Source organism: Petaurus breviceps, unplaced genomic scaffold (assembly GCF_028583685.1).
Source record: "Petaurus breviceps papuanus isolate PSGF00001 unplaced genomic scaffold, PetGlider_PUasm1.0 90778, whole genome shotgun sequence".
NCBI lineage: Eukaryota > Metazoa > Chordata > Mammalia > Diprotodontia > Petauridae > Petaurus > Petaurus breviceps.
This window is the reverse complement of record NW_027187343.1, coordinates 3,719,170-3,740,910: the sequence shown is the minus strand read 5'-3', so window position 1 is coordinate 3,740,910 and position 21,741 is coordinate 3,719,170. Positions and strand designations below refer to the sequence as shown.

The following is a 21,741-nucleotide window of genomic DNA, read 5'->3' as shown; positions in this document are numbered from 1 at the left end:
ATCATTCTTTATCATTCTTTCCAAATTGTGACCTAGGTATTTTTCCATGTTCCCATTTCAGCTGTAAGTTCCTTGAGATTAGGAAGTATATCTTATCCTTCTCCCTCCCACTGACCTATAGGACCAAATATAGTTCTTTGCCTTCACTAGGGACTCAGTGAATGACTAACTTCATTAGAGGAAAAGCTTGCTGTCTGAAAACCTTGGTGAAAGCTAATAAAGTATGATTTAGAGGTACCTAAGGTTCCAGTATTAGTTGTTGGTATATGTGTTTTCCTCCAAGAAACATGAATAATTCTCTGATGGCCATTGTGGCACTTTAGAGTCATCTAGTCTATATAGCTAATATTGCCCTTGACATAGAATAAGTGCAGTGATCTGATGAGAGAATTCTTAAAAATGCATGTCTTAATTGAACTTCAGGAATATAGACTATGTGCCTGGTCTATAGTAAGTGGAATATAAATGAGACAGAGACAGAGAGACAGACAGAGAGAGAGACAGAAAGAGAGAGACAGAGAGAGAGAGACAGAGAGACAGAGAGAGAGAGACAGAGAGAGACAGAGAGAAAGAGAGAGAGAGAGAGAGAGAGAGAGAGAGAGAGAGAGAGAGAGAGGAAATTACTGTCTTCAAGAAGCTTATATTCTAATACAGGAAGAAAAGGGAACTGGAAAGAGGGGTGGGAAGGGGAGAAAGTACCTGGAAGAGGGGCATGGTAGAGAACATCCTGTAGCAACAAGTCAGCAGTATAGCCTGGAGGGAGCTCAATATGTCTTTGGCCTGGTCTTCCTCCTTAAATTACAAGTTCTGGGAGGAAATAGCCAATAAGAAGGTGAGACCTTAGGGACAGTGTGTACTTCTAATGTGAGAAGTTGTCCAGGAGTGAAAGAAGTTTCTCTGGAATGATAGAGAAGGTCTTGGGAAATTGAGTCAGCAGGGCAGCCCAAAGAAGGAAGTTAGCCAAGGTGACTGGAGGGAGGGTGGGAGGCCTCGGATGCACATCCTCGCCACACAGCCTGAGGGTTTTGCCCACATATGACCCTGACCCATGCGCGTATCCCATGGACCAAAAGAAATCAAGAGTGAAGAAAGATTAACTTGTGCATTGATTCCTATCCAGGTTCTCAGAGACGGAGGCTCATTCCAGCCCTATCACTTGATACCACCTCACCAGTGAGGAAACCTTCAAACAGTGCTGGTGTTCGCTGGGTGGATGGCCCGATGCGGAGCACCCAGAGGAGTCTAGGGGAACCCTTTGAGATAAAAGTCTATGAAATTGATGATGTAGAGAGGCTTCAGCGGCGTCGAGGCATTGACAGCAAGGTGAGAGCTACCTTGAAAGATTCAGGGCAGATGAAGGGACTTACTTTTTCGTATAAAGGGACAATGAATGTGTGGTGGCAAACTATGGTTCTCTCTTTCCATAGAGAATCAAAGAAGGGGTTCCAAACCATAAGTGGAAAGATTTTGACTCAAACAACAGGGTTGTGAGACACAAGGAAGGTGGTGTTGTGGATGGTTTTATCAAAGATTTTAAAGTTCACTCTAAAGCCTAAAATGCAACCTTGCCTAAAGGCAGAGGGATGCATCCCCAGACTTCTGAGGTTTCATTCTGTATCATTGACTCCACAGGTCCAAGTAAGTATGTGTCCTGCTAATATATAATACCTTATGCGTTCTTCATGGGAAGGCCATGAAGCTCCTGCCCTCTGGGCATATCCTAAGTCTGAACAGAGTCAGTCCCAGGCAGTAGAGTGTATCTTCATCATATTTCTCTAAGTAGAGACTCAGCTAAGATTCCTTGGGCCCTTTCCAAGCTTCCAGACAACTTGTCCCTTGCTTATTCAATATTCAGTGATTGGACTGGCTATGTTTGACCTCAAAATCTTTCTTTCCTTCCCCTCCATCCTCCCCAATTCTCCTCACTGTCTGTGTACTAGGAGGTGATATGCTTCAATGCAAAGCTGAAAATCCTGGAGCATCGCCAACAGAGGATTGCTGAGGTGCGGGCCAAGTATGAGTGGTTAATGAAGGAACTGGAGATGACCAAGCAGTATCTGATGCTGGATCCCAACAAATGGCTCAGCGAATGTAAGTGCCCTGGGTTGGTTTCTGTCTTTGTGACCACAAGTGCTTTCTAGCTAAACAGCCTGACCTGTAACCTTGGGGCTAAGTTAGAGAGACTCTAGAAATGAGCACATAGAATTCTTATCAAAGGGAGACAGAACTACAACTAAGGAAGAGTGACTGGGACTTTGTGCCAGGCTGCCAAAATTTAGATGGTGCCCACAGAACCATTCAAGGGCACCCTTCCTTCCCTTAGGTGTTCTCACTCCAAGTGAGTGCTATCCATCATTCACTCCTTCTTTGCTAGGCAAAGAAAAACCTCCCGCTTAACAGCAATGAATAAAGATGTTTGAAATGGATAAGTAATCCTACTCACCAAGAACCAAGAAGTGAAGGATTGGATGGAGGGGGAGGGTCATTGGGAGAGGAGATGCAGGAAAGAGTGGTAAATATTGCTTCTAATAGATTACTTCTTATGTGTCTCAGTCCAGAGCACCTGAAAATGAGATTTTTTTTTCTTTTCTACATGTGGCAGAAGATCACCCAGACATAAAGGCTGTATTATAAATCTGTTCCCACACCACATAATCACACTGCATTTCTAGCCTGAAATTGAAAAGCATTTATAAAGCTCTTAATAGGATAGAATTTGCAATCTTAGAAAAAAGGGGGAAAATACCAGAGTCAGGGGTAGGAAGGAAGCCCTGAAGTGTTATTTTGATTTAATAGAAAACTCAAGATCTTGGTGACCATGTAAACCCAATTCAGAATGATTCTTACAGTGGTTTTTGAAAGACAGATAGAATTGCTGTTTTATTTATTACCAACCATTTTATTTATCAAATGCCAAATCTAAAGTTGGGCCTCTAGGTGGCATCCTAGATAGTGCACCAAGCCTGGAGTCAGGAAGACCTGAGTTCAAATGTGACCTCAGACACTTAGTAGCTGTATGAACCTAGGCTAATCACTTACCTCAGTTTACCCTGTTTACCTCGGTTTCCTCATCTATAAAATACACTGTAGAAGAAAATGGCAAACAAGTTCAGTATCTCTGCCAAGAAAACGCAAAGTGACATCACAAAGAATTGTATATGACTGAAATGACTGAACAACAACAAATCTAAAGTTCGTCTTTGATCTTAACTTTGATGTAGGATCAGCTCTGAACACCTTGTTTACTAGGGCAAAAAAAGTTTGCTAGCACCAGGTCTATGTATCCAGTGTATCACTTTATATGATGGCAGATAGAGAACTGTCCTTGAAGCAAGAAGTACTTGGGGTGAAGCCCCACCTCTCATACATGCTCACTCTTTGTGGCCCCAGGCAGATCACTGAATCTCTTGGTACTCTTAGAAATTCTTTAAGATTCTGTATTGCAGAAGAGTTATTGATCCACATTTATAGAGGGAGTTTCCTAACATTAAGTTCTTTATACCAGTGAAATCACAGGTCTGTTCCCTAATCCTATTCTTTAGGGTTTTGGGTTTTCTGTGTGTGTGTTCAGTCATTTTTCAGTTATGTTTGACTCTTCATGACCCCATTTGGGGTTTTCTTGGCAGAGATACTGGAGTGGTTTGCAATTTCCTTCTCCAGCTCATTTTACAGTTGAGGAAACTGAGGCAAACAGGGTTAAGTGACTTTCCCAAGGTCATACAACTAGTAAGTATTTGAGTCCAGATTTGAACTCAGGTTCTCCTGACTCCAGCCCCTATGCTTTACCCATTTTGTTTTACAAAGTATATATTAAATAAATCTCCAAGGTTACTCTTCTGGAGAGTGCTTGGTCCTAAGCTTGTACACCAAATCTAAGGCTCTTTCCACTAATTGATGCTGCTTATGTGGCCCTGGGTCTCAGTTTCATCACTTGTAAAATGAGGTTGACCTCTAAGGTCCCTCCCAGTTTTAACCAACATTCCATTCTCATTTGGGAAATGACCATTTCCAGGAGGAGGCGACTATCCAAAAAAGGCAAAAGAGCCTGGCTGGGGTTCATAGGAAGGCTTGCAAATTGGGTACCTACTGCCCACTCACTCTTTGCTGAATGTTTGGTCCTCTTCCTAACCTTCTCTCTGAAGCTCTCTGATTTCCCACCCTTGGGATACAGAACCTCTCTAAATACAGATCTCCCCATGAGGAAATAAAGAAGCTTTTCTTCTTCCCTTCCATCTTAAAGCACAGGTGATCTGGGGAAGGGCCAAGCCATCTTAGCCATTCAGGTTCAGAATTTTTCAGAGCCTTGTTAAGAACTCATAGTAGGGGCGGCCAGGTAGCACAGCGAGTAAGAGCACCGGCTCCACTGTCGGGATGACTTGTGGATCGGATCCCCGGCTCAGACACTTAGCACCCACCCAGAAACACCTGGCCGTGTAACCTTGAGCATGTTACTTAACCCCAATTGCTTAGGGGTGACCAGGTGGCTCAGCGAGTAAGAGCACCGGCTCCAGTGTCTGGATGACCTGAGGATCAAATCCGGGCTCAGATACTTAGCACCACACCCAGAAATAATAACTGGCCGTGTAACCTTGAGCAAGTTAATTAACCCCAATTGCTTAAAAAATAAAAAAAATAACTCATAGTAAAATGAAATAAATGGCAGTGTGTAGTGGATAGAGTGTTGGATTTACTTGTTGTGTGATCCTGCATGAGGTACCCAACACCCATTTGCCTCAGTTTCCTCATCTGTAAAATGGAGATGATAATAACAGCTACTTTGAAGAGTTGTTGTGAGGATCAACTGAGATAATATTTGTTTAAAAAATGCTTAGCACTGGAGAGACTAGGTGGTGCAGTGAATAGAGCACTGGCCCTGGAGTCAGGAGGACCTGAGTCTAAATCCAGCCTCAGACACTTAACACTCACTAGCCATGTGACCTTGGGCAAGTCACTTAGCCCCAATTGCCCTGCCTTTCCCCCTCAAAAAAAAAAGCAAAAAACAAAAAAATGCTTAGCACAGTGCCTGGCACATAGTAGGTGCTATATAAATTCTAAGGGGGAGGAAGAAGAAGAGGAGGATGTTTTACTTTGGGCAAGTCACATTACTTCCTTGGGACTCAGATTTTAAAGGGAAAGGGTTGGATTCCTCAGCCTCTAAAATTCTTCCTGCTGAGTTTGATATAGTGAATAGTGGCAGAAGGTTTTATCAAGAGAAAACATCTTAAGATGATTTTTCTCTTCTACCCTGTCAACTAAGACATTCTACATAGAATCCTAAAATGTCAAGTTAGAGAATTGTGATCCTAGAGGGGATTTAGCCCCTCCAGCCTGAGCCCCTAGTTTTACAGATGAGGAAAATAAGGTCCAAAAAGTGGAAGGTACTAAGACAAGGTAACAGAGCAAGGTAACAAAAGCCAAGACCAGAACTTGAGCTTCAAACTCTCAGACCAGGGCTAGTACAACAGGGCTATATCAGCTTTTCTTTGTGGCTTGCATTCCCAATCACCCTGCGTCTAGGTTAGGTTAAGTGCTCCCAGGACTCAATTTGTTATTCTTATCACAAATCAATCACAGTGTTGGAGAGGCCATGTTCTCCTTTCCTCCTTTCCTCCCTCCCCACCTTCCCCATTTAGCTGTGGCCCCATATGTTGATTCACTCTTCTTCAGTCCACCAATCACCACCCCCAGACTGTATGAAAGAGATCTGAAGTCCTAAATGGTACCTAGTCTTCCAAGCTTAGTAACTCCCAAAACATGGGATAAATGTAACTCATCATCCCCAATACTGAGAGGCAGTAGAAAGAATGGCAGGTTTGGAATCAGGGGACCTAGCTTCGAATCCCAGGAAGGTCAGTTACCACCTGTGTGAGCTGAGACAAGTCCACGATGGAGTCTGAGGTCCCTTCCAGCTCTAACTCCATGGTCCTGTGATACTTCCTGAACAGCCACTGTGTGAGCGATGCCATGCTAAGATTCAGAGAGGGACAGAGTCACTGCCTAGAGCAGCTTAGGACAAGATATGTGGTCCCAGGAAAGGATTACCTGCCAGTAGACACACCTTGGAACATAAGCAGCCACCATTCAAGTGGAGTCTCATTAAAAAAAGAGATCTTTCCTCTGTGGAAATCTATTTCTTTTAGTTAACAAAGGATAAATAGGATCTTTCTGAAATTATGGGGGAAGGGGGTTTGGGGGGAGGGCACTCCCAGAATCCCAACTCCATTTTACATGCTTCACCTTTAATTCTAGTTCATAGGGCTATGGCCTCATCCTGGGTGGTCTAGTGGAAAGGCCATGGAACAAGGAGACTGAGTTCTAAAATAATTGCTGACAATGAATAGCTCTGTGAATCTAAGCAAGTCACGTCATATCTCTGAGCCTCAGTTTCTGTCACCTGTGAAATGGGAATAGTAATATTCACACTCTCTACAGCACTGGGTTGTTGTAGGGAAAGTTCTCTGTAAATGTGAAAGCAATTAATCCGTCAATCAACAAGGATCCATTGAGTGCCTCCTATGCATCAGAGGCTGTGCTAGAAGATGAGGTTACAAAGACAGAAATGAAATGATCCATGCCTATAAGGAGCTTATATCCGATTAGAGTTATATGCATTGACATATACAAAATAAATACAATGTAATTTGGGGAAGTAATTAGCAGTTGGGATGGAGTAGGGGGGTTGCCATGGGGGAATCAGGAAAAAAACATCAGGTGCTAAACTGAGTTTTCAAGGAAATTAAGGATTCGAAGAGATGGAGATGGGGAGTGAGTGCATTCCAGCCCTGGAGAACAGACTGTACTAAGACCCAGAGGGGATAGAGTATTGTATATAAAGAATAGCAAAAACGACCCATTTGATCAGTTTGACTTGATAAACACTATATAAATATGTTACTCAAAAAATATTCCAAACACTCTAGAAATATAAACATTAATACATATTTGTGGGGTAAATGATTGATGAAGCAATCAGAGGTGCATTTTAACTGAGAAACCAAGGGGCAGACCTGAAGTTTGAATTTTAACTCCAAAACCTAATAGGTATTTAGCCCTAGCAAAGTGACATCTTTCTGAGACTAGGCCTCATCATTTATGCCTTTAGCTCTCAGTTCCAGGATCAAATGAAATAATGTGCTGGAGAAACCTTAAAGCTCTCTGTACGTTTCAGTTGTTACTATTGAATCAATTATTAGTTGTATAATTATGTTGATAATTACATAATGTGGGATTTTATATGTATAATGTTTGTACAAGTAATTGTTATAATTAATATTAGCAAGTGGGCAAGCTTAGTAGTATATAAGATAAAATGTAGCTGCTTCTTTAGGAAGGGAATCTAAATATTGGAATTAGGGAACTACAAAGAAAAGACACCTCCTCCTTTGCACAAGTAGGGAAATGCACAGAGATGGAATATTGTTTATATTTTCTGACTTTTTAATCTATTGACCAGTTTTTCTTATTTTTTTCTCTTTTATTTAAAAATATATGTTCTAAATCACTATTAATTAGAGAAATGCAAATGAAAACAACTCTTGAACCATACCTGTCAGATTGGCTAATATGACAGGAAAGGAAAATGACAAATGTTGGACATTATGTGGGAAAATTGAGATACCAATGCATTGTTGAAGTAGCATACCAATTCAGTCATTCTGTAGAGCAATTTGGAACTATGCCCAAAGGACTGTAAAATCATGCATATCCTTTGACCAAGCAATACCACTGTTTGGTCTGTGTCCCAAAGAGATTAAAAACAGAAAGAAAAAGGATCTATATGTATGAAAATATTTGTCACAGCTCTTTTAGTGGTGGCAAAGAATTGGGAACTGAGGAGCTGTCCATCAATTGGAGAATGGCTAAACAATGTTGTATATGATTATGATGGAATACGATTGTGCTAGAAGAAATGACTAGCCAGATGCTATCCTTAAACCTGGAAAGACTTACTGAACTGATGCAAAGTGATATGAACAGAACCAGAACATTGTACATAGCAGCAGCAATATTGTATGGTGATCAAATATGAATAACTTAGCTGTTCTCAGCAACACAGTAATCCAAGACAGCTCTGAAAGACTTATGATGAAAAATGCTATCCATCCCCTGAGAAAGAACTGATGGAATCTAAATGCAGATTGAAACATGCTTTTTCTTTATTTTTCTTGGGTTTTTTGTTCATGCTTTCTTTCACAACATGACTACCATGGAAATATGTTTTGCATGACTGTACACGTGTAACCTATATCAAATTGCTTGTCTTCTCAACGAGGGAGGGAAGAAGAGAATTTGGAACTCAAAAAAATTTTTAAACAAATGTTAAAGGGGCGGCCAGGTAGCACAGCGAGTGAGAGCACCGGCTCCAGTGTTGAGAGGACCTGGAGATCGAATCCTGGACTCAGACACTTAGCACTCACCCAGAAACACCTGGCTGTGTAGCCTTGAGCAAATTACTTAACCCCAATTGCTTAGGGGCGGCCAGGTGGCTCAGCGAGTAAGAGCACCGGCTCCAGTGTCTGGATGACCTGGATCAAATCTGGGCTCAGATACTCAGCACCACACCCAGAAATAACTGGCCTTGTAACCTTGAGCAAGTTACTTAACCCCGATTGCTTTAAAAAAAACAAATGCTAAAATTGTTTTTACATGTAAGTGGGGGGAAATAAAATATTAAATTAAAAATGTGTATGCTAATATGGTATGGCTCTCTGGGAGAGGGAGGGGAAGGGATATTGGAAGAAATTTTGGCAGTATAAAAACAGAAGATACAAGAAGAAAAACACCAAAACAATAGAGCTTGCTGCTTGAGCTGGACATTCAAATCAGTCTGTCTTCTCCCTTTACAATGCATCCCCACCATATCTCTTTTCTCTTGCAGTTGACTTGGAGCAGGTTTTGGAACTGGATTCCTTGGAGTACCTGGAAGCCCTCGAGTGTGTGACTGAGCGCCTAGAGAACAGGGTCAACTTTTGCAAGGCCCACCTCATGATGATCACCTGCTTTGACATCACTTCCAGGCGCCGATAAAGAGAGAGTCAACTCCTCCCCTCCCTTTCCCTTGCCTCCACCCCATCTTTCACCTCCATCCCGCTCACCCACAGCCCAGGACTCCCCAGAAACAGTCACTCTCACCCAGGCCCTCTGCAAAGACAGCACCCCAAAGACCATGGAATGAGGATGAAGGTCGGCGGCAAGTCTGGAGCTAGTGTTGAGCAGCAGGAGATTTTTTCTTTTCCTTTCGTTTCTCTAGGAAGGGTGCCAACACCAAACCCGCAGTGAAGGAGCAAAATGTTGAGAAGGCCGAGGGATATCAAAGCCCCCGAGAGACTGAAAAGAGCACTTTGAAGAACTTTCAAGGACACGTTTGTACATACGAACTGCAAGCAAAGGCAACCTTGTTCTTTCTTGGCTTTGGCCAAGAAAGGGCAAGAGTGGAAGGTGGACAGCTGCTGCCGAGAGCTAAACAAAACAACAAACAACAAATACCCCGAAAGACTGTTTAAGTGCCTTGCAAATCTTTATTATCCAAACGTTTATGTTCATACTTTCTTGTGTACAGATGGTGCTAGTCAAGAAAATTACAAAACAAAAAAGGAAAATCAACCACATTTTGGAAATGTATTAATGTATTTACAACTCGTTTTCTCCTGGTGTTTTCTCCTGTTTCTGACTTGCTGTTTCTAAGTAACTTGTGTTTGTAGAGATATTTCTTAATCAGTACCACATATGAATAAATGTTAACTGTCTTTTATGGTTTATCTCCAGTAAGGCCACTCAAACAGAACGTGGACACTTCCTGTCGATAGCCAATGGGTTTCCAGCAAGACTTTGGGGTGCCAGGTGATCTCAGACACTGTCTTTCACCATCCTCACAGACACTGGGCTTGGCTTGGGATGATGACGTGTAAGGATCACTTTGGGTTTTGGGGAATGGACGAGGAGAAAGGTGAATATCACCCAATACTAGAAGCATGCTTTGGGATCTCTTTCTACTTCCACCCTCCTCCCCAGCACCCTACCAGCTGACATGGCATCAGTGGGTTTCATGTATGGTCCCATCAGGGAGTCCCGGCAGACATTTGGATTCCTGTCACCACACATCCACCATTTATTTGTCTCTTAAAAAGCAACCCCACGAACTGAAGTTTCTCATTTTAATTTTTATTCCCCAGAACCCTTTGAAATAGAAAGTTTGAACAAACACAGAAGTCTCATACTTTAGTTTTGTGAATTTGCTTTTGGGGGCCTCTTCCATTCTAGGACCTGTCTGAAGTACTTCTTTGGTACTTAGAGCATGGCATGCAGGTTGGGCTTAAATGAAGGCACCTTAGTGCCACACAAGATAAATGCCTTCTGATCTCTAAAATACCATCAAGAAAACAAAAGAAGAAGGAAGTTCATTCTGCCAGGATCCTTAGTTACCATGGAAATACAGAGGAATGCTTTGGCCTTCCCCATTCTTCTCTTGCCTCAACCCTAGAGCACAGGGGAACAAGGGGAAATTTCCTCTTCCACATTCCCTCCTATGTCCTCCCAGGCTAGCACATTACCAGTGTCCCTCTAAGATAAAAGGACTGGTGCCAGTAAGAATGCGTTGTGTGATAAATTAAAAGGAGGCATGGTACAGTTGAGTACTACAAGTTAAGGAGATGGGTTGAAATCCCACCTTTGGTATTTAACTAGCTATGTGTGACTGTAAGCAGGTTATTTTACCTTCTGAACCTCAAGGTCATGTCTCTAACTCCACAGAGCAGTTGTGGGACTCACATGAGATGAGTGCTTCAAAATACTTTGCAAATTTTAAAGTACTATATAAGTATCAGGTTTTATCATATATGGTTCCCAGGTCTCAGAAGGGTATGGCTTTTATATGCCAAGTTAGGATGGGTATCCCAACAACGTTATTTTTGGATAGTATCCTTACTTAGCAGAACAAGGATGTTACAGTTCCTGGTAACTACAAGGAATTAGTAGCAGAAGCAGGCATGGAGTATGAGTCTTACCTTCTATCCCATCACTCCCTCCAGACATAAACAGCAATGAAATGCAGTGTTGTTTTTCATTAACCTATTTCTAGGTTTCTGTACATCAAACCAGACCATCTGAGGTATCTTCTACCAACATACCAAGGTGTGCTTGCATTTGCAAGCTAGTCCATTGAAACACTTCCTTCCTCCTGCCCCTCTTCACACACACACACACACACACACACACAATCTCAGTCATTGTGGCTGGCAAGACATTGCAATCTCATCCTACCCTGCAATCAAATACTATCTTTTTGAAGGCTGATGCATTTCTTTTCTGGTGGGGAAAAACATTTGGACTTCAAAGCACCATCTTTGGAACCTTATGAATCAGAATACAATGAAGTCTGCATTATTGAATTATTTACTGGTTCACTACCCCCAGTGAATTACAATTCTAGACTTTAATATTTCATATAATCTCACGGAAAGAAAGGACTGAATTATAGAGAAAGACTAATCTGGAAGAGATTTCATAGTATAACTATTCTTCTTTTCATCATCTGTAACTGTCATTTTGACCCCAAAGTCAAGGTTCCCCTAGCTCCTCACTTGTGACTTCATTTGACAGGTTACTCTCATGACTTTGCTAATAGCTTATGCTCTTAACCTCCTTGTGTCTGTGAATGTGGCCAGCAGTAACTGGACCACTTGAATACATCCAGAGGCAAAACCCTTACATTCTTTGTTCTATGCTAAGCTGTCCTTGAGGTCTGGTAGTTGGCATTCCTCTCCATGGCTGATTCCATTGCACAAAAGGTCAATAATCTAGAAAAATTGTCTGGTGTTTTCCATGAAAGGCCTCTGGGATTTCTGTTACAAAATCAGTTGATCAGCAATCTTATTGCTAACCTGAAGATTATGGCCACATATAGGTCATCACCATTTTGCCTTTAGCAGGCCACCTTCTGAACTCTGGTGCCTTTCCAGTAGGGAAACAGTGGAGAAATCTCCAGGGGTTCAACATCTGATTTGATATGATTCTTCCTTGGGAATTCTTTTCATCTTTCTTCCAACAGTTATTTCTCCTTTTGTATTTTTCTACCAACAGTCTAAAAAACCAACAGAGTAGTATTAAACCAAGAGTGAATTTGCCAAACAAACTACCATCTTAACTCCAAATTAGTGCCAGACCACATCTTTGAACAAGATTATGGCATTCCACCAGGCCCTGAGCTGGCATCCATAACTTGTAGATAACGTCCATTCTCTTTGGCCCAATTTTCTATAAGAACTGCCTTAATTCAACAAAACCACATATGAGGAATGGAATCTTGTACCATCCTGTGCCTATCCCAGTCTGCCACCTGTGTGGATCATGGTCTTCAAGGGAAGAGCAAGGGTGTTCTGTCATGCTGGAGATAATTCTGTATCTCAGTAGTCTTTGCACAGTGACCAGGCAGTTAAATGGTTAAAAGTGTGCTAGGCATTATTTCTGCTTCTATGAAGAACCAAGAAGGAAAAGGGGATGAAGACAGAATGTCAAATGCCCCAGACCTTTTTACCAATTAAAGGGACCAAAGACATGGATATTTGAAATAAGAATTTAGATAGAGGGGAAAGTCTTTGGAATTCATGGGTTTTTCAACAACTGGAGGGGAAATATACTTCAAATAAAAAAAGGTATGCTGGTAATCTCAGTCCCGTCTCCCTGGGACTAAATCTGTGTTGCATTTCATGATGCCTGGCTGGTGAGATGTTTCATGCTGCGAAGGAGAAATGTTTTTCTTTATCCCAGGCTTTCCTTCATCACCTGATGTCTACAACCTTTGATCTTTTAGTCCTTGAATTGCCTTCTGCATCACAGGACAGCTATGTCTAACTTTCATCTCTCCCAAATGAGAGATAGGAAACACAAGACCTGTTATTTCATCTACTGATTGCTATCCTGAATAAGGAGGGCTTGAGGTGCAAATACAGAGCTCTATCCATTTTCACACAGAAAACAGAACCATGCTAGGCCCAGCTGGCAGGGCCTGCAAGGAGTTTTCCTCCCCTCGAAAGTGGGAAGGGCAAATGAGCAATGATTAGACAGAGCAGGAATTTGGCCAATTTGCTGTAAATGAACACTTCTAACTCTAAGCATGATGTCTCATACATTCTGCTTGCTGGGAGGTTGTAGGGATTTTGTTGCAGTCCCACATGCTACCCTTGTATCCTATTTTAGGTTTTCCTAAGGTCCATCTACCAATTAAAACCCCTATAGACATGCATACGTTCTCTCCTTGGTTCCTGAATTTCTGCTCAAATGTTCAGCCAGAAAGGAAAATGAAACCTTGTGTGAGGGTATGGTAAGTCCTGGAACAAGTAATAAATTCTTCAATTTCATTCCGTTTGTACATCAGTTGCCAAAACTAATTGTTAGCATCAGACTGGGAAATTCTGCTTTAACCCCTAGATTCTTGGGGATGAGAAGCAACACTTGAGATTCACTGGAAGTCAGGAAATGAAAACAATTTTACTTCTCAATGACCACAAAGGGTTTCTAATCTAAATGCAGTCCTTTAGCACAAAGAAAAACACAAGCAATAGCTGGTTTTCCAATTGAAACAGGACAATTTGCCCATTGTTCTTTCTTGCTGGGATATTAGTCAGCAATTTGAATCCATACCCCAACATAGCAAAACTGACTGGATGATGGATTTTAGAATCCCAGTACTAACCTCAATAATTGCTTTCTTTCTTAGTGAAATCATATGAATAGAAACTAATGCTGCCAACTAATGTTGGTCAGCATGACCATTTGGACATTGACCCAAATTGTAGGATTTTTTTTTTTTGCTGGTGATTGAGTTGGGAGTTGGCAGTGACCCAGTGATACTCCAATGTCCAGTACCTATTGTCCCAAGGGTCTCACTGATACTTCCTCTTGGCTCCTCTAACCATATAACTAACACTCTTGAAACTACTACAGTAAGGAGAAATTAAGTGCTATTCTCTCACATGCTGCAAGTCCATAATGATCTGTCTTTCACTGAACCAAATGAAGAGCCTGGACATAGGCTAAAGATAAAAAATGTTGCAGACCTTTTAAATTATTGCCCTTCGATGTATTAAAATAATCTTCTTTCTCCTCCTCCTCCAGCAAAAATCCAACTAACATGGGGGGTGGGTGGGGGAGGCTGGAAACTTTTGCTTTCTCAACCCACACTTAGCTATCTGCCCAACTGCCATTCGTCCCAAAGAACTTGGCTTGCCAAATTGCAAACTAGACATTCACTCATGGCAGGTGAGCAGGACGACTTTCAAGCCAGGGGAAAAGGGGTTGGACATGAAGCCTGTATTTGTGGGAGACCGTAGAAAATTCCCTAAAACTCACTTTTTAACCCTCCTGAAAGAAACACATTCTGCCTTTGAGTGGTCCTACTCTGAGACTGAGGAATTCTTAATATATTGGAGTTAAAAGTGGTTCTTGAGGAAGTTTCAGTTTGTGTAATCAATATGGTCTAGATAAGGATGTGCTGCCCTGTGTGTAAGTATATATATGTGTGTGTGTGTGTGTGTGTGTGTGTGTGTGTGTGTGTATAGCATTGAGCACAGTGCCTGGCATACAGTAAGTGCTTAATAAATGTTAAACACTAACTGATTGACACACATACATATATATTTATGTATACTTAGAAATTAACTTTTTCCTCCCAAGATAATCCTTCTTTCCCTTCCTTCTCCATAACTGAGACTGCTGATAACTTCTATCCCGCCCAGTGGTGTTTGGTGTATAAAGAGGATATCATTTATTTGTAAACTCAGGATGTTCGTGTTTTAAGAGTTGCTTGTATTTGATAATTTATTTGCCCTTGGCCGTGGTTGGAAATGCTGATCAAAGTGCTCTGAATTGTTGTGTCCTTCTGCTGGGTCCTTCCATTCCCCTTGTAGCTATGCGATTTTCCCCCTGGCAGAGTCTTCTGGTGGAAAGGTGAGCTTGTAGGGAGGAGAGGCAGATAACCTAGGGGAAAACAGGAACAAGAGTCCAAGCTGCCAAGTCCAGGACTTAGTTTGGAACTTTGGGGTCCCGTTCTAAAGAATTCTAAGGGTGGGAAAATGAACTTTTGGTGAATTTGGTGATAAAAGTGAATTTGGAAATGCAATTTCTACTGGTCTGAGAAAAGACTCCAAACCGTTCAGAGGCTGATTTATCTTTAAAGTCCTGAGAAGAGTATTTCAAGTAATAGGTTCTCTAGACTTTCTGAGGCCTTGCATACTCCTAGAAAGTATATTATGAAGGTAGCTGGAGTTTCTTTTCTTGGACTTATCTGGCACCTGTTTTTGAAAGACTTCAAAGCACTTTAGTATTTCTTAACCATCTATATCAGAAGCCTCCTCACTTACCTGAGAGAAGGAAAGGGTCTGGAGGTATCAGTCCCATTGGGAGGTAGCCAGGTCTAAGGTTTAGGATAGGAGTAAAGATGATGGGGTTCTAGGCCTGGCTTATCTGGTAACTTGCTGTGTGACCTTGGGTAAGTCACTTAATTTTAATGGGCCTAAGTTTCCTCAGCTGCAAAATGAGAAATATTATCTTTCTCACTGGAATGGTATGAGAGTAAAATGAGATTACAGATGGAAAGTGCTTTGAAGATATACACTTTATAAGAATGCTAGGTATTATTTTATAGGTGGAGAAACTGAGGCACAGAGTTCTTTAATGACTTGCCTAAGGTCACAGAACAAGTCAGCAGCAGAACTGGAATTGAAGATCAAGTTTCCTGACTCTCAATCTTACTCTCTCCCTATTAGACAAATGTTATGTAAATATTTGAATTTGTTCAGCTGCAGAAATGGTCCCATTTACAAAGAGGCAGGCAAGAGCAGCCTAAGTGCAAATAAAAGCTTGATTCTAGTTTTGAAAAAGCAATTAAAGCTCATTTTAAAAATAAATTCATTTACTGAGTTTAAAAACAGTGAAGTCACAAACAAATTAATTAAAGCCTCATTTTTAAAAAATCTTGATGAAAGTGTTTTTAATTAGTTATTGTTTTCAAACTCACTGTTAATAAAGGGTTTTTTCCTTAATTGTTAGCTAGAAAGGTTTGTTTTATTTTGTTTTCATAAGTGTCATTTTTTTAACCCTGAATCCAACTTTTCTCTTTCTTTAGCTCAAACTCATCTGCCAGTTTGTAAATGGGCCTGTTACTGTGTATGGGTCTTATCATAGATATATAAAAGCTAGCTGTTGGTGTGATTGTACTGAGGCAGCAGCAGCCGCAGTCTCCATGATGGACACAATTCAGAAAGCTGCTGCTAGTCACCAACTGGCAGCACAAATCAATAAAATTTGTGCCGTTTCTAGTGTAAAAAAAGTTTATTGTTTACTGGAAAAGATCTCTGACTTTTTGTGGCATATGAGGTGTGAATCGTTGTCCAAAAGAATCTGGTGTTTCAAAGAATCAAAATCTGGTGGCATTAAATGTTCACTTTTATTCTGCTCATAGTTGTGAATTCCTCCCAGCTTTGTTCATCCTTTAGGAAGGAAGTGAGGAGAAAACCCTGATAGATATGGAGATGGGGGAGATTTGGTATCAAGTCACAACCAACTTGGTTCCTGGTGACTGAGGACACTTATGGGGGAGAGACTCAAGCAGTCCTATAATCATGCTGCTGAGGTGGAACCTCATCAAGGAACTTCATGGTCAAGGTCAGGAGAGGCAAACAGATTCAGTGGAAAGAACACTGGCTCTAAAATTGGAGGACCTGGGTTCAGATCCCACCTCTGAAACCTACTAGCTGTGCAGCCTTGGTCATGTCACTTAACTGCTCTTAGGGACCCTTAGTGGGCTCTCACATTCACCAAACAACCCAGAAGACTGAAGATAGTCACTGGTGGCAATTGGATTTCCTCACCTACCAAAGACTGGGTGAACTGGATTGCCATGAAAATCCCTCCCAGGTCTGAGATCCTCCATCCCTATATCTTTTTTTAAAATTTTCTCTCCCTCTCCCCCTCCCCACAGTGGCATACAATCAAGTATAGTATCTGCAAATACTTTCACATTGGGCATTAGTCAGGTTATAAAGAAGGATTGTAACAGATGGAATGAAGAGTGGGAAAGAGGAAACAAAACCAAACAAGAAAATGAAAAAGGGCAGGTAGTTTGCTTCAATCTGGGTTCAATCGTAGTTCTTTCTCTGGATGTAAACATGTCTCTCCATCATGAGTCTTTTGGGTTTGACTTACATCTCTGGATTGCTGAGGAGAGTCCATTTTATCAAAGTTGGTTGTCACACATACGTTGTGTCTGTAATTGTGTACAAATTCCTCCTGGCTCTACTCTTCTCACTCAGCATCAGTTCGTATAAGCCTCTCCAGGTAAATATGAAGTCCATCTGCTCCTTGTTTCTTATTGCACAATAGTATTCCATAATATGCATATACCACAACTTGTTCAGCCATTCTCCAATTGATGGGCACCCCCTTAATTTCCAATTCTTTGCTACCACAAAAAGCTGCTATAAATATTTTTGTACATACTCCATCCCTATATCTTGACATCAGTTAGTTATCTGTGCAGGCGCATTTCGTGACTCTTAGAGCCTTCACAGCCATTTCTTCTATCCACCACTGACACTAGCAGGGGTATGCATAAATCCATTAACTATGGGCTATAGGACCCTTACTTTAATCATGTTTGCTCTAACATTACCTTTATTGTCTCCATCCTGAAGACCAGGAAGCAGAACAAATTAAAAAGAACTTACCCAGGGCCCAGGACCATGGACAGATCTGCCTTTGTTCCTTCTGTCCTAATACTCAACTAAGCTGCATGGAGGAGTTAGAAGTAGGTTCTTATGGGGCGGGGGCATAGAGTGAGAATGGCTGAGATGTTAAGTGAATCAACCATATTATGTCAATAGGACCTAACTATGCTCTAAAGCCTGAAGAGCACTTTACATACGTTGTTTAATTTGCACTTCATGATAACTCTGTGAAGTAGGTACCATGGTGTCACTGTCCCCATCTTAAAATAGAGGCTCACACAAGTTGAGTGGTTTACGTATAGTCTCAGCTACCATCACAAGTATCATTTTAACTACAAGTCTCGGACTCTCTCCATCATTCCCAATTGCCCCAGCCTCATTTCTGTCCCCTTCACCATCTTATTCAGTTACTCTAGAATCATAGTTTTAGATTAAGAAGGGCGTTTGGTGGACATCTACTCCAATCTCTTCATTTTACAGCTAAAGAAACTGAGACCTATAGAGGTGAAATGATTTACCTAAGGTCACACAGGTAGTGTCAGAGATTGAATTTGAATTCCAGTCTCCTTTGTGGACTTGAACATAACAGACTGTCAACAATGTTTACAAAGTGCCCACCAAACAAAGTGTATTGTGATATATGTGGGTCAGTATTAAGAAGACACTCCCTACAATTATGAGTGGTCATCTCAACACATAAGTAAAGTAGGCAGTTCCTATGTAGTGTGACTTGAGAGACACTGAAGACTCTAACCTCCTTTATAATATCCCCACCAGTCTTCCACAAAGCCTAAAATTTCATTCACTCCATTTTCTTTCACTTGGGGCAATACCTTGAAGGGGTGACTCATGAACCTACTCTCAGCTATAAAAATCCTAGCAACTGGGCAGCTTATCCATTCCCCTGAAGAGAAGAAGGCATGGAATACAATAGGGGTGGAGGCTGGGACCAAGGATAATTCTAGAGCTTAGAGCCCTTCCTGGGAAGGGGGTGGGGATGCAGGGCACAGACAGAGGATAGAATCATGTAAGGCTTGAGGGAGAAAGGAAAAGGAAGGAAGGGAGAGGAGGGTTACGGAACAGGGCACTTAACCAGGAGCCAGCCTTAGCATCTCTGAGGACCACCTTCTTCCTTCCTTTCCTGTATGATGATGAATCTTCTGGATCAGCATCACAAGGGAGTGCACTTTGATATGATGTTCCTATAATAGTGGTGGACTTTTTCTGACCATTACTATTCCCTCCTTAAACCCCCCAGAATGACCAATGACACACATGTGCACAGACACTGGTGGGAATTCAGTACATAGTCCACGGCTATGGAGCTCAGTCAAACCGATTGGCCTCTACAGAGATCAATCGCTTGGCTTTGGCCTCCTTACAGATGACTGTACTCTGACCTAATCTCAGCAGCCACAGATTCCAAGCCTCCCACCACCAGCATTTTACTTGAAACAAAACAAAAGTCCCATGGAATCATTTCTGTAGGGGTTTTCCCTGTTACAGCCACTTCCTTATCATAGAGGACAGGGATGAAGATGATGAAATTGAAACATCGGTTCTTTGGAAAAAAATGTTGTGTCAGCATATATGTAGCCTTGCTCAAAGTTGCTTCAGTCAGTTGGCACATTTATAAGTACTTACTGAACCCTTATTGCATGCCCCTAGACATTATTGAGAGATGGGGCACAAAAAATTCATAGACTCCCCCTTCTGAAATGCCATGGACCTTGTCATCTATATCAGTTATTTTGGAATTTATTTCATTCAACAGATGTTTATTCTTTTTTTGAGGGGGCTTTTTGGAGAGGAGAAGGTAGGGCAATTGGGGTTGTGACTTGCCCAAGGTCACACAGTTAGTTTTTTTGTGTTAAGTGTCTGAGGCTGGATTTGAACTCAGGTCCTCCTGACTCCAAGGCCGGTGCTCTATTCACTGTGCCACCTAGCCACCCCAAGATGTTTATTCTTTTTTTTAAAGATGTTTATTATTTAAACATTTAAATACATGTGATGTATTTTTGTTTTTTATGTCACCTTCATTTCCAAATATATTCTCCCCTCCTTCCAAAGATATCTTTCCTCCCTCAGAAGAATATCTCTTGGAATGACATTTTTAAAAAGGGGGAAAGAAAAAGAGGAGAGAGAGGAAGAAGAAGAAGAATGAGGAGGAGGAAGAAGAAGAAGAAGAGAGAGGAGAGAATGACATGGAGATAGAGACACAGAGAGAGAAACAGACAGAGGAGAGAGAGAAGAGAGAGAGAAAGAAGAGAGGAGAGATAGACAAAGGAGAGAGAGAGAGAGAGAGAGAGACAGAGAGAGAGAGACAGAGAGAGAGAGAGAGAGAGAGAGAGAGAGAGAGAGAGAGAGAGAGACCATAAAGCTAACCAATAAATCGTCTTAGTTGGTCAGCATACCCTGTACTCCACACCTACAATTCCCAATGTCAACAAAGAAGGAAGAGAGGCACTATTTTCTCCTTTTATCTTCAGGGCTAAGTTTGAATACTGTATTTATGGAACTCTCCGATTACTTTTTATCTTTGTTCATTCCATTGTTGTCTTTGTATCCATTGTCACTATATATATATATTTTGACAAATCTTTATAATGATAGTAGTTAGCACTTATATCCTGCTTACAAAGTGCTTTACACTTTTTATTCTGACAATAACATCATAGGTATATATTAGATGAGAAAACTAACGCTGGAAGATAAGGGAACAAACATTTATATAGCACCTACTATATGCCAGGGTAGCTAGATGGTATAGTGGATAGAGCACTAAACTTGGAATCAGAAAGACTCATGTTTATGACTTCAAATCCTGCTTCAGATGGGTGCTAACTGTGTGACTCTGGGCAAGTCACCTATCCCTGTTTGCCTCAATTTCCTCATCTGTAAAATAAGCTGGAGAAGGAAATGGCAAACCATTCCAGTATCTTTGCCAAAAAAAGCCCAAAAGGGGCCACAGAGAGTCTGACATGACAGAAATGACTCAACAATAACAACTATGTGCTAAACACTTTACAAATATCTTATCTGATTCTCCCCTACCTGGGAGATAGGTACTCTTATTATCCCCATTTTGCAAATGAGGAAAATGAGGGCAATAGAATTTCAATGGCTTGTACAGGATCACAGCTAGTAAATGTCTACAGCAAGATCTGAACCCAGTCTTGCTTACTCCAAGGCCCTCATGCTACCCTCTACATCACCTAGCTGTTTGTTATTAAGGACCTACTGTATGAAGGGCATTGAGGGAGGTACTAAAGTAAAGATAAGCTTGACAAGATACAGTCACTGACTTCACAGAGCTATGCTACAGTCGAGTAGCAGAGGGATAATACATAAAGACATAATCATAAAGCAGAATATTATATGATATATGCATTTGAGAGATGCAAGGTATTTTGTGAGATCTAAGGAAAGAAGTTATTTGAGGGGGGCTAAGGAAAGGCGGGTCAGGGAGAACATAAGTTATCAGAAGGGGTGGAGTCTAGTTGTATTTTAAAAGATGTGTTAAGAATTCGACAAATGAAGAGAGGGATAGAGAACATTCTAGGCATGACCTATGCAAAGCCCTGGAAGTAGGGCCAATGTGGAGCATGTTCTGGGCAGGGAAGTGGGGGTGGGTTGTAGCAGAGTAGTCCAGTTGGATTGCAGTGAGGTTTTCTTAGAGGGGAGTAATATGAAATGAGGCTGGAAAGGTAAGAGAGTGCCAGGTTTTGATATGCCTTGAAGTCAAGCAAAGAAATCTGAATTTTGCTTGGCAAGACACAAAGAGCCATAGAATATTTCTGAGGACTGAAACAATATGACCAGAACCGTACTTAAGAAAGATTATTCTTGAAGTGATATGAAGAGTAAATCAGAGAATCAAAGAAAGAGGGAAAGAAACTATATATATATATATATATATATATATATATATATATATTTATAGTGCCCTTTTTGTGGCAAATCCCTAGAAAAAAGGGGTAATTGTCAATTGGGGAATGATGGAACACATGATACATGAATG

General features: G+C 41.3%; 1 protein-coding gene across 2 annotated transcripts in view; it reads left to right on the top strand.

The window, feature by feature from the left end:
* KIF26B (kinesin family member 26B) overlaps positions 1 to 16,451 on the top strand; it is a 628,846-nt gene extending 612,395 nt beyond the window's left edge. For both annotated transcript variants that reach the window (XM_069069145.1, XM_069069146.1), the window contains 3 exons: positions 1,121 to 1,323; positions 1,941 to 2,091; positions 8,879 to 16,451. In XM_069069145.1, the coding sequence (XP_068925246.1) occupies positions 1,121 to 1,323; positions 1,941 to 2,091; positions 8,879 to 9,027 (503 nt within the window). In that variant the 3' untranslated portion in view covers positions 9,028 to 16,451. The remainder of the gene's footprint in view (positions 1 to 1,120; positions 1,324 to 1,940; positions 2,092 to 8,878) is intronic.
* The last annotated feature ends 5,290 nt before the right edge of the window (positions 16,452 to 21,741 follow it).